Raw genomic sequence first — 13,038 nt, 5'->3', positions numbered from 1 at the left:
CTGCAACACTGGAGCTTTGGTTTAGAACCATATCCAATGGGCACCTGAAGCAATCCTTAGTCCATAGGAAACTGAACAGATGCTACAAAACTCTTTGAATTGTTTTCAACTCCACCGGGATGAAATATAGCTTTTCCCAAGGATTTTCACAGTATCCAGTTGACAAATGTCAAAGTGGAAACTGCAGTTTCCTCTTCCTGAGTCTGCAAGGTGCATCCTTGCCAGCTTTACATGACTTGTCTGAAGTGAGTTGCAATTAAATAAATCGCCCACCATTGAGATGCTGCCACCAAAGTGTAATTGAGGAATGTACACTGGTGTATAAATAGTGATGTTGTTCAGTAGGTCCCTTTTAAGCAACACCCATATTATTTCAATTTTAATCTAATGAACATTTTCATCGGTAAAGATGAAGGAAGAGGTGAGGTAAGAACCAATGCTTACTTTCAAAATTAAGCCATTTTCATGCTCTGAGGAGAACTGTATGTGCTGGTATTCTGCTGGGAATTGTTTACAAAAGTCAACAACTGCAAAAAGCCACAACTATTCTTGACAAACAGAACCTATGACCCCCCCTTATTTTATTTTTCTTGGAAGTCAGAATTACAGGTTCTTTCACACTTTGGAGAGCCGGCATGCTGATTCTGCTCAAAAAATGATAGCATTTCAGCCAACCGTCCTTTAGGATAGCTGCAGTGAATGGTTATCAGAACATTCCCTACCTCTTTTGCAGAATGTCCATAATAACAGTGCCAGGAAATTGGGCATTAACTACTACAAAAAATAGGACAATCATTTTCATGGACTAGTGGGTTGCTGTAGACATTCACTGGGCATTCTTCTGTCCTACACAGACTGAGCTGTAAATACAGACATAGGCCAGATGCTAAAATCACTGTACAAAAGGATATCAAATATACCTCCAGCTCAGCCTGATGAGATTCCAATGCAAATCGGCATCTTTGGAAACTTACCACCTGTGCACTCGTGTAAGAACATTAAGGGCTGTTGGCTTCTCTCCAAAAACAATCATGAATGGCTTAGTAATTCTCTCCATCATCCCATTCACAAGGGATCCTTGTGTTTATACTCACATTTGAATATTCCATATTCAATACTGCCCTGCTCATCTATTTGACCATCCCTCAAAATAAATGTACATCATAAACCAAAACCTTTTGTTCCTTTTATGTCGGCAATATGTGATTTCTTTACCCCCATTTTTAACGCACATCTAACCAAGATATTATAGATACTGCATCTCTGATTCACAAAGATTTCCCCAAATATGGTTTATTTTATTTATTTTTATTTATCAAATTTAGATAAGGCCCATCTCATTCACTGGGTGACTCTGGGCAGTTTACAAATAAAAGCTATAAAGGAATACAATTAAAAACAGGATTAAAACAGAAGTTAAAAGAAGTTAAAAGGCAGAGGGAGTGCCCTGAAGTCCTCAAGTTTACTACTTTCATTCCAGTCTCCAGGAATGTAAAAATGGTGATTTCTATGCACATACACGGGTCTAACACAGTTTTCAGAATAACAGAACAGCAGAGTTGGAAGGGACCTTGGAGGTCTTCTAGTCCAACCCTCTGCTCAAGCAGGAAACCCAATACCATTTCAGACAAACAGTTGTCCATGATAATCTAAATACATCATGCCAAAGATAAGGGTTCTCTTTCCTTCCCTTAACCACCCTCAAAAAAGCTGGCCTGAGTTCAGATTATAGTTGCGAGACCAACATTCCTAAATTGTTACTGCACGCATAAATAGCCCTGACACTTATTTGATCATCATAACAATATTGACACGAGGCTTAAATGTTGCAGTTTTACAAGACATTTGTTTCCAAGATGAGTTTGCTAAATTGTTGCAGTATAAAGGAAACACTTAGCCATCACTGTCATTTACTGATAATATATAACCCATGTTTCTGCTATGAATATTTTCGGGTGGCAAGTAACACAACCAAGTTCCTTTGCTTCTTTCAGCGGGCAATAATACTTTATGTGAGGACTTTTTTTCTGTTTGTCCAGTGGAATAAACAAGGTAGTCTTTTTCCTTAAAAATGAAATAAGGGCATAAACCCTGGATTCTCACTTGTGCTGGCAGTTATGCCACTTGCTCTAGGCAAAACTACCTATAAGGAAAAAAAAACAACCAGGATTCTGAAGCATGTCTTTAAAAAATGATCAAAATCATTTAGAAATGAGTGTATTTGCATTTCTAAGCATGACTGACATCACCCTGTCAACAAAAGTGCGCATAGTCAAGGCTATGGTCTTCCCAGTTGCAATGTATGGCAGTGAAAGCTGGACCATAAGAAAGGCTGAGCGCCAAAGAATTGAAGCCTTTGAACTATGGTGCTGGAGAAGACTCCTGCGAGTTCCTTGGACTGCAAGGCGATCAAACCGGTCAGTCCTAGAGGAGATCAACCCTGACTGCTCTTTAGAAGGCCAGATCCTGAAGCTAAAACTCAAATACTTTGGCCACCTAATGAGAAGGAAGGACTCACTGGAGAAGAACCTAATGCTGGGAAAGATTGAGGGCAATAGAAGAAGGGGACGACAGAGAATGAGGTGGCTGGATGGAGTCATTGAAGCAGTAGGCGTGAGCCTAAATGGACTCCAGAAGATGGTAGAGGACAGGAAGGCCTGGAGGAACATTGTCCATAGGGTCGCAATGGGTCGGACATGACTTCGCAACTAACAACAACAACAACAAGCATGACTGCTCCTTGCAACGAGTCTTTGGAACAGCAACACTTGCCCAATAAAATGACTTCCTCTTGCGATACATCAGAATCCAACACAACAGTGTGTGTCACTTAAAATCAGATCTTCCTGATTTGTCAAAGGATTAACTCTTCCCAATTTTGCTTTGAACAAATTGCACTGTTTGCCAGCCATTGTTTGTTTTGTTACTATTGCAAAATGCTGCCAGGTGTTACAACTATGAAGCAGCATGCAAATATTTTTAACAATTAAAGGTGATGTGCCAGAACATTTTGTCACTTGGAACAGAAACCAGAAGATCTGAATGAGTAGCCACAGAAAGCCAAACTTACTTAACTTTTGTAACAGATAGATTCATATCCCACCATTCCTTCAAGAGTGGGGTACCATTCACTTTAACACTTTCTTCCAAATTCTCCCCACAGCAGCCCTGTGAAGCTACTGAAAGAGAGTAACTGGCCCTAACACACCAATGAACATACCAGACTGAGGTTGACTAGAATATGAACTTCCTAAATCTAAGTTCAACATTTCAACCGAAACACCCTACACAGCTTTGGCTGAGTTCGTCTTCTGTGACTCAGTTCAAGTATGTTGTGTATGTAAAGCTGGATGAGAACTTCCTTATCACCTTATGAGAGGTGATAAGGATTCTCCTGGTCATGTGGCTTAGCAAACTCATTGATGCACATCCTCCTTGCATCACTGAGATCTTCTCCCCTTCACTATGACTTCCTTCCCTTTGCAAGATGAACCACTTGGGGTGAATCAAAGTTTGTCAAACTTTGGACCAGAGGGCATGTGGTTTTGTGTGTTGCCTGCATCCCACAGATGGGGCTTCATTTGTTTGTGTGGCCTGGTTTCTGACATGCTGTGGACTCTTATCGATCCACAGACCAGAGGTTGGGGACCCCTGCTCTAGACTGGGAAAAGCACCCACTCTGTTTTTTTAAAAAAAAACAACAACCCAGGAATTATATTGGGAGAAAATGCCATCTTCGAGCAGATGATAAATGCTTCTAAGCAGTGTAATAAAGGGAAAACTATTTCACTTCATTTATAAAATCGTTAGCTTAACTTTCATTCATCAGAAATAGTGCAGAGATAATCACTAATTAAGAACTGGAATCTCTTTAACAGTATGTAGAAAAGACTTTGAGAGATAACATTGTAAACAAGTGTGTGATCTTACCATAGATATGGAACCCCTATTTCTCTGAAAGCTTTAAACAGAAATTGGGAGGAAGACAATGCTTCCAGGAGGTTGGTGTCTGCTCCATTGATTAAAAAGTATGTAGGTATAATAAGTGTGTCCCCGTGAGGCACAGATTTACCAAAAAAAAAAAAAAAGTCTGGCTCATGATTTAAACTGAACAGAAAAAGGAGGCAGATTAGCAAAGAAGAGGCAGATTACAGACTATGTGCATAAAAGGAGGGGGGAAAGCACCTTTACCAGCCTCTAAAAAGCACAAAAGAAGAAAGTCTATTCATGAGTTCAAGAAAAATAAATAAATAAGCAACCTTGATTTTAGATTGTAAAAATGATTTTTGCCCATTCCCCTCCCCCTTCCTCCGGTGAATCCAATTCTTTGAGAAGAGCTCCTAATAGACTCAGTTGACAGGGGTAGCCTAACTAAGTACAAGGCTCACAAAAGTTTCTGCAAACATTTCAGAACAATGTTTCACTGACTCATTGGCTAAGTTCACACACCTCATGAAGGCACTCTCTTGTTGCCCAAGCCATAATGCCACTCAGGAAAGGAATTTACAAACCAGGATTGACAGATAAGGGGGCTGAGTCCTCTTACCATACTAAGCCATTGCCAAATAAGGAGCTAATAAAGGAGTATGTTTGTATTTGAAATGAGGAGGTGCTCTCTCTGATCTTGGTTGTTTTCTTGGAGATTTTTCATTACCCAAACTAAGTAACATCATCAGTATTGGTTGGGGGTAATGAAACATCTTCAGGAAAACAGTGAAGCTCAGAGAGCACCAGGAACCCCTCAAGGAGCCTTGGTGGAGCAGTGGGCTAATGCCTCCTTAAGTAACACCAGCTGCCTGCAATCAGTGCAGGTTCGAGTCCCACCAGGCTCAAGGTTGACTCAGCCTTCCATCCTTCCGAGGTAGGTAAAATGAGGACCCAGATTGTTGGGGGCAATTAAGCTGACTTTGTAATAATGCCGCTCGGGGGTGTGTGTGAAAGCCCTAACAAGCAGGCATATACATAGAATGAAGGCTACTGCTAAGCTTGTAAGCCGCCCTGAGTCTTCGGAGAAGGGCGGGATATAAATGGAATTAAAATTAAAAAAAAATAAAAAATAAGGAAAATTAGAGTATAATAAATATTAAAATGACAGACAGATCCTATTGTGGAAAGTCTCCCTACAGATTCTGCCTTTAATGGCAAGCCGAAGAACATACAGGAGGTGAGTTCCACCAAAATCACTGGGACATTGGCTTCTTCCGGACCGAAGCAGCCATTCAATACCCACAGATAAAGAAGAAGAAGAAAATAGACTTTGGAGAGACTTCTTATGAAGTGTGTCTCACTGCAGGAAGGGGAAAAACAAGTTTCTGCATGCTTCTCATTAAGAAAGCAATAATTTAAACCTAGACCGAGCAAACTAAGATTCTAAAATACTGACCCCACTTGATGCAAAGTATATTCTCAGATAAATCTTCAGGTTAGGGTTGTAAGGGGAAATTGCTCTTGGCTTCATTCAAAAGCTTCTTCCACATGGCAATAATGTTTGGTGCAACATATGCCTACGTAACTACGAGTCTACGCCTTTCTTTCTTTACTACGTCTTTCTCTTATTTGAGCAAATGTGCCACAAATTGTTTGTTTACCTCTCTACCCACTTTGGATTACTACTGTATTGTCTACCTCCCAAACCCCAGCCACTCTTTTAGATCTTTCCCTAAATGAACATTTTGATATTTCCCCAAACATGCCACCTTCCTTATACTTAAATTATAAATCCTCCAGCCTTGTGCTAAGGTGTCTCAAATGCTCCCTACTCCAAAACCTGACTCAATTTTACATCGAGCAGATTTCCCAGCAAGAATTTATGAGAAAAAAAATACTTAAGTCTAATAAGAACTTTAGTCCTTGCTAATACTTAACAAGGATGAGAAATCTTCTTTCTAAACCACGTATCTACATGAATGCAGGATACTAGTCCACTTGTACTATGGTACGGGAATCTTAGAAGACCTCACCCATAACTTCATTCATTCTTCAGTGTATCTGACATCACAACCACATTTTAGCTAAAATGTTACATCCCAACCCAAAATCTAGACAACATAGTTACGCATCAAAAGTATACTATGCTGTAATAAATGCTATAGTTCTGGTGGGACACTGATTGAAGATTGACGTTGAGGGGAGAAAACATAGAAAATGTATTTAAATGTCGCACGTTCGCGGGGAACCTGGTGCTAAATCATTCGTAGACGACCTGATTCTCCGCAGCGCCGAGGAGCCTCGGTGGGCCTCGGATAGCCGGGCCGCCCGGCCCGGTGCGGAGAGCCGTCCGTCACGGGAGCGGAGCGCGGCCGGAAGGGGGCCGCCTCTCGCCCGCGGCGAAACGCACGTATTTAAATGTCTGTTAGATCTGCACATAGAAGAACCCTCTAGAAAGATTGAACAGGTAATATTTCCAAGAGGAAAACTGATTATCGTTAGCTAAATTCTCCATGAACTTTCTTTTCAAAAGGGAATTGAGAGCCAAAGAGCATCTTACTATTAATTTTAAGTAGCTTCATTCTTTTCAATTTTTATTCAGCACGGCTGGTTCCCTGTTGGTTTTTCACCCAGCACTGATCAGATGATCCAGTTCTGCACTAGACTGCATTAAATATCTTAGGTATTATTGCAGATTGCAAAATATCAAATACTGCTAAGAGCAGCAGAAAAACGGAATGATAAATAAGATACTTTCTGAAGTCTTGGTGGAAAGCCTGAAAAAAAAATGTCAAAGGACTTCTCTTTGAGAAACTACTCCAAAGGGAATGCAGAAAAGGCCTGACTCTTGTCTTCCTTTGCGTGGACGTTGAATACATAAAGAGAAGGTCTTCCCAACCAGAAGGTGCCTAGAACATGCCTCATTGGTGTAACTTTATCCAAGAAAGACCTCTGTTTCCTATATTGATTTCTATTTTGGAAAAGCCATTAGAAGTCTGCACTGTTGTATACATGGCAAGACCCACAACAGAACCTTAGGTGCACCTGCTGTCACTTACCATTCAACGGCTTTACTTAAGTGGCCAGGTGGAAGAGCCTTTGCAATCTCTCCTGCTACAAACAGAAGAAAAACTGAGCTCCACATAACAGTATCACACAAGTCAGTGGGGCACGTGTGGCAATGGTGGAGGAAATGGGCCAACCCATGACAGAGTCTCAAATTATGGAGTCAGCTTGCCCCACAATTCTTAGCCATCTCGACCAATAGATGCAAGCCGATATGTGGAATACGTGCCTAAAGTTCAAATAGAGACTCTGGTTTCTAAGCTCCACTGAGAAACAGCATTCCTCCCCAAGCTACCCAGATATGCAAAAGTCCTTTGTCGAATGTTGTTGAGTTGGAGAAGGGGAAGGAAGAGGAGGAGGTAGAGGTGGAAGTTCTTATAGCACCAGCTCTAGAGGTTTGCTATGTGACAGCAACATACTGCTCAAAAACTCAGTGAGGATGCTATCAGGACTGAGAAGGGAAGAGATAAGGGGGAGTCTCTTTCCTTATTTCTACCCTAAGCTATTTCAGAGCAAGGGAACAGAAAATCCAAAGCAAAACCTAGGAAAAACACTAATTACCAAAAGCCTTGGTGTTTTTGCCTGTGACAGGGACACATTTTTTTTTCTACCAAGGAACACCACTGTTGTATCAGACTGGTACTGTAGGAGGTGAATTGTCTCGTGACATTGTATTAGTTTTCATGACATACTATATAGCCCTGACAGCTTAGGGAAAGCAAAAGCAGCATGAAGGGAAAAATCAGTAAGGTGGGAGGAACAGACCAAATCCATCCATCCTGAGACAGGATATCGGCTACTTATATATACATGCTGACCAAGAAGCCTAACACCGCCCACAGAGAAGCAATTTCTTGAGCTGCTGTGCCATCTTAAGGGAAACTTAAGATGACTATAAATGGAGCCCTTCCAATCTGTGCTTTTCCAGATCCCTTCCCATTTTAATTACTGTACAATACCGAGACTCTGACTTAAGGTACCACAGGTGTGGAAAAGCGAGCACTGTGGATTTGCCCCTAAACTTTTACATGTTGGTGGTACAACTGAAATTTGGCTTCGAAGATCAAGTCTGAAAATTATACTGCTAAGTGGCTTTAAAAAAAAAAGCTCCGCAAGAACCCAGGAGCATATTAGCCGTCTCTCTTCAAAAAAAATAAATAAATAAAAATGGATGTACTTTGCACCATGAAACATTAGCCAAGAGAAATCACTAAGACTTGCTTAAAGGGAATGCCGAGATGCAGAACATCCTTACAAAACAAGTGATTTGGAAAACAGTAAGTAGATATTCCTATCTGATGATCAGCCATCACTTCCCAAGGCTGAGTGATATGACCCAGTTTCTGAAAGCTCACCCCTCTTTGACCACCTTATTTGAAGGACTTGAATGGACATCATTTCATGCAAAAGTGCATATTCTTGTGAGACCCTGGATAAGACAGGAATTTTCAGATGTCACCGTTCTGTACTCAGTAATTTTATTTATACATCTCAGCCAGACACAAATCCCTTACAGATTCCTTCTTGCTCCCAGTTCCCAAATATATTATTCTGCAGCTAGTTAATTTTTTTCCTCCCTAACCCAATGCAGATCTTCTTCCAGCCTTGAGGACTAGACCAGTGCTTGTTCTCACTTCCTAATTGATACTGCTGGGCTTTTAACTCAGTATCAACAGCCTTGTGGGCAGCACATAGTAGCCTTAAAACTTAAGTAGTCACTAAAGAATTTGGCATGCACTGTTAAGACCATCAAACTTCACAGCAAAGAAAGGAAAGAGGAAAAAGAAATCATATCCACAAAAATGTCTCTAGTATCTTACCCCTGAAAAATAATGGACCTTCAGGTCATAATCTACTAAAGATGCATGGGAAAGAAGTCCCACCAGTAGCAAATGATTTAGATATTCATCTGGCAGAGAAAACTTCTTGTATAAAGCTCATCCCGTTCAGTCTTTTAACAGTACTTTAGATGCTGGCTTGGTCTTTACAGCAAAAGGATGAAAGCAATGCCAGATTCCCCAGGCAAGTTTTGCTGAACTATTAACACAGTTTCCTGCCATCCTATCATTTGTGCCTTCAAATATAAACACACACACACACACACACACACACACACACTAATTACTCTGCTGTAGAAAGGAACAGGAATAGCTTTGGCCAAAGATCTACACCATCACCCCAAAAGATACCAACAAGCACTTTAAGGACACACTTTTTATGGAATGGGCAGAAAAGAGCTCTGGAATTTTACTTTTAAAGGTGCATTCCTCTTTCCTGCCTGCCCAGATTTGAAGCAGAAAATCAGGAAGAAGGGGGGAGGGGAAATGAACAAACCCCTGTTAGATCTAAAAGCCTGTCTGTATGTACCTCCAACTCTCTATACGTTCCTCTAACATAGCAGTTCCTGGTACCAAAAAGTGAGGAGGAGAACCGCTGGTATCATCATCACAAAATTATAACCAAGAGCAGACTTCTCAAATCTTGGCCTCTTGGAAAGCGGCCTCTTTGCCCGGCAGACTTATATAAAAAGCATAAAAAGGAAAGAGAGGGGGGGGAGAAGCCATTCTGATCTACTATATTCAAGAAGGAAAGGGAGAGGAGAGCCAACCCACCCACCGCAAACTGCTAAAACAAGATAAAACACAAAATGAAAATGAAAACTGGAGAGCACAGCAATAATTACCCAGTCTCACACTCCCAGCTGCAGGAGGTACAAGGGTGATGGAGTTTGGGTTACCTTGGGCAGTCATAAGCACCTAAGTTTGCCTCTTCACTTCGCCCACAGAGCAACCTGTTGGGTTCCTCAACACAAAAAACATCCAGGGACCACAGCTCCCAGAACAGGTGGATGTCACCCCAAGGAGAGGGTGGCACATAGCTTTGGCACGGGGAGAGGGTGTTTATTTTTGGGCACAGTGAAAAAAAACAACAGGCAAGTTCTTCCAGCTCCCTAATTCCACAGGTGACCCTCCAACATCCCAGATCCAAGCCTTCATCCCGCCTCCAGAAATTATTCCTAAGCCAAATTGCTTCCTAAGCCAAGGCGACTGCAGCAGAAAGCTGTTTCCAGGATTCAAGTTTAACCACAGGTTTCTGAGATCTCTCCCGCAGACGCGCGCGCGCGCACACACACACACACACACCACAGCCCTTTTCGCCTTCCTTTTTTCTTCTAATGATGCTGAGCCTTGAAAGCAGACCAGACTCCGGTCACTCCTACGGTCGCACTTAACCCTACAGGCTTCTGCTGAAGCCCCCCACCCCCAAATCCAAACCGAAGGCAATCGCCTCTGCCCTTCGGGAAATCGCAACGCCTGTTCTCTCGCCTGCTGCCTCGGAGTAATCCAAGAGACGCCGATACCTGAACAAAACCGCGGAGGAGCTGAAGAAGGACCAACCTCTACCGGGCAAATCCCCCCCCCCCCAAAAAAAAAAAAACCCTACCAACACTTCGAGGCAGCTTATGGTGGAATAAGGATGCTTAAAAAAGAAAGAACAAAAAGTCCCTGGTCGACCCTTCTGAGCAAAGGTGGCCAAGAAGGAGCTGTTGCCCCCTCCTCCTCCTCCTCCTCCTCCTCCTCCCCCCACCCCTTCCCCCTTCTTTCCAGGCGCGCAGAAAAGGGCATCTCAAAAGCCTTCTCGAACCCCGCTTTCACCGTCGGCGGGCAAGAGCAAAAGTCATTTTTCTTTCTTTTTCTTTTTCTTTCTTTCTTTTTAGGAGAAGGAGAGAAGAAAGAAAAAGCCGAGCAATGCAAAGGCAGGCGGGCATCCGTTCAGCTGTTTCCCAAAGAGAAACGCACACCTCGCCCGCCTTCCCAGGTCCCCTTCTCCTCTTCGGGCAACGGGGAGAGAGCCCGAGAAGGGTGCAAGGGGCAGCTCCGGGCACCAAGTCGCCAGGAGTTTCTCTCGTCCCCCCCCCCGTTTCCCCTCCTCCCCCGTCCTCCCCTCTTTCTTCTTCTAAGCGCAGGTCGGGCGGGTTTCCCATCCCAGAGTCAGTCCCGACGACCCGAATTCCCCGGGCTGGAAAAAGTAACGGAAGGAAGGAAGGAAGGAAGGAAGGAAGGAAGGAAGGAAGGAAGGAAGGAAGGAAGGAAGGAAGGAAGGAAGTAAAGAAGGAAGGAACGAAGGAACGAAGGAACGAAGGAAGGAAGGAAGGAAGGAAGGAAGGAAGGAAGGAAGGAAGGAAGGAAGGAAGGATGGGGAAAAAAATCCAACGGGGCTATGTGTGTGTGCGGGGGGGGGGTTGTCTTTCGCTTACCTTGGCTGAGCAGAAAGAAGCAGAGCAGAGCCAAATCCGCCTGGAAAGCTTTCATTCCTCGGAGTTGGCGGGAGATGCGAGGCGAAGTTGCGCGCTCGAGCCGTTGGATCGCCCGCCGTGGTCGGCGCGCTAGCCCAGCGATCAGCCGCCGCGTCCGCCTCCTCCTCCTCCTCCTCCTCCCGGCCGACGCTCCTCTTTGCCTCGGGTGCCCGGAGCCCCTCGCGAGCTTCCCCCACCCCAGCGGTAGCGGCCACGGCGGCTGAGCGGAGCCGGAGCGAAGCAGAGGCAGCGGCAGCGGCGGCGGCTCCGGCTCCTCCGCTTTTTGCCTCCCCGGCTTCCCCGTTCGACTGACGAGCTGGCCGGCCTCGTCGCTCATGTACGCGCTCTCCGCCGCTCCATTCCCGAGTCTCCGAGCCTCGCCGGCCGCCGCCTCCTCCTCCTCCTCCTCCTCCCGCGAAGGAGCTCCTCCTACCGCCGCTGCCTGCCCGCCCGCCTGACTGACTGACTGACTGACGCGGCCAGCGGGTTAGGCTTGAAAGAGGAACTCCTGGCCAAGGGGAGGCCAGGCGGGCAGGCGGGCAGGCGGGCAGGCGGGCAGGCGGAGGGAGCTGCGAGCATTACAAGTTTGGGGAAGCGGCGGCGGCGGCGGCGGCGAGAGGCGAGCGCCTCAGGCGAGCGCCTCAGGCGGGCGGGCGGCGCGCTGAGGGTTGGGGGAGAAGCCGCGAGCGTTCCAAGTTTGGGGAAGCGGCGGCTGAGGGGAGAAGCGAGAGGCGGGCGCCTCAGCCGTCCGCCCGTCCGTCGTCGCCCGCCGCTCCTCCCAGCCGAAGCGGACCGCTGAGGGGGCTCGACTCAGCGCTGTCTGGGGATGGCAGCCGAGCGCGGGGCGGGCTTGGCTTCCGGAAGGGCCAGCGGCTCTCCTCAGCCCAGCAGGTGCATCAGGAGGAGCCGCTCCGCGACGCCCTGGGCCCGGACGGCAGCCCTGGCCGAAGGCAGCGGCTCTCGCCTGGGCGAAAAAGGCGGATGGGCAGCCCGCCCGCTTCACCCCAGGCGAGGCAAGTCCGTGAGACGGAGAGGGCAGCTGGAGGGAGCCTTACGAAGCGCTGGCCGCTTCCAAGGCGGGAAGAAGAAGAAGAAGAAGAAGAAGAAGAAGAAGAAGAAGAAGAAGAAGAAGAAGAAGAAGAAGAAGAAGAAGAAGAAGAAGAAGAAGAAGAAGAAGAAGAAGAAGAAGAAGAAGAAGAAGAAGAAGAAGAAGAAGAAGAAGAAGAAGAAGAAGAAGAAGAAGAAGAAGAAGAAGAAGAAGAAGAAGAAGAAGAAGAAGAAGAAGAAGAAGAAGAAGAAGAAGAAGAAGAAGAAGAAGAAGAAGAAGAAGAAGAAGAAGAAGAAGAAGAAGAAGAAGAAGTTCTCTACGGGAAATCTCTCCTCCGCGGTCCAAGATTGACCTAGTCTATAATGGAGGAAGGGAGGGGGGGTGTCTTTAGGATTGTCAAGGCAAAGCTGCTGGCCTCTGCCCTTCAGAAATACAGGTAGTCCTCCACTTATGACAGTTCTTTTAGTGGCCATGCAAAGTTACAACGGTACTGAAAACTTAGGGGACTTGTGACTGCGTTTCACCCTCACGATCATTGCGGCCTCCCCCTGATCGAAAATTCAGATGCTTGGCAACTGGTATGGATTTATGACGGTCACAGTGTGCCGTGTGTGTGTGTGTGTGTGTGTGTGTGTGTGTGTGTGATGTTGCAAACTTCTGTTAAGCAAAGTCAGTAGGGAAGCCAGATTCGCTTAACGAC

The 13,038-nt window shown here is 45.3% G+C and overlaps 2 protein-coding genes across 2 annotated transcripts in view; one reads left to right on the top strand and one right to left on the bottom strand.

Moving 5' to 3' along the window:
• The window catches only part of KIRREL3 (kirre like nephrin family adhesion molecule 3), a gene marked incomplete at its 3' end in the record, with an annotated part of 598,284 nt that extends 586,975 nt beyond the window's left edge, over positions 1-11,309 (bottom strand). Inside the window, exon 1 of the mRNA XM_081333655.1 lies at positions 11,252-11,309. Within this exon, the coding sequence (XP_081189781.1) occupies positions 11,252-11,306 (55 nt within the window). The 5' untranslated portion in view covers positions 11,307-11,309. The remainder of the gene's footprint in view (positions 1-11,251) is intronic.
• The window catches only part of LOC308671467 (uncharacterized protein), a 292,505-nt gene that overhangs the window by 33,025 nt on the left and 246,442 nt on the right, over positions 1-13,038 (top strand). The window lies entirely within an intron of this gene.

This window comes from Vipera berus (genome assembly GCF_964194415.1).
Source record: "Vipera berus genome assembly, chromosome: 8".
Lineage (NCBI taxonomy): Eukaryota > Metazoa > Chordata > Lepidosauria > Squamata > Viperidae > Vipera > Vipera berus.
The sequence above is the reverse complement of the archived record's forward strand: the minus strand, read 5'-3'. Positions and strand labels throughout refer to the sequence as shown.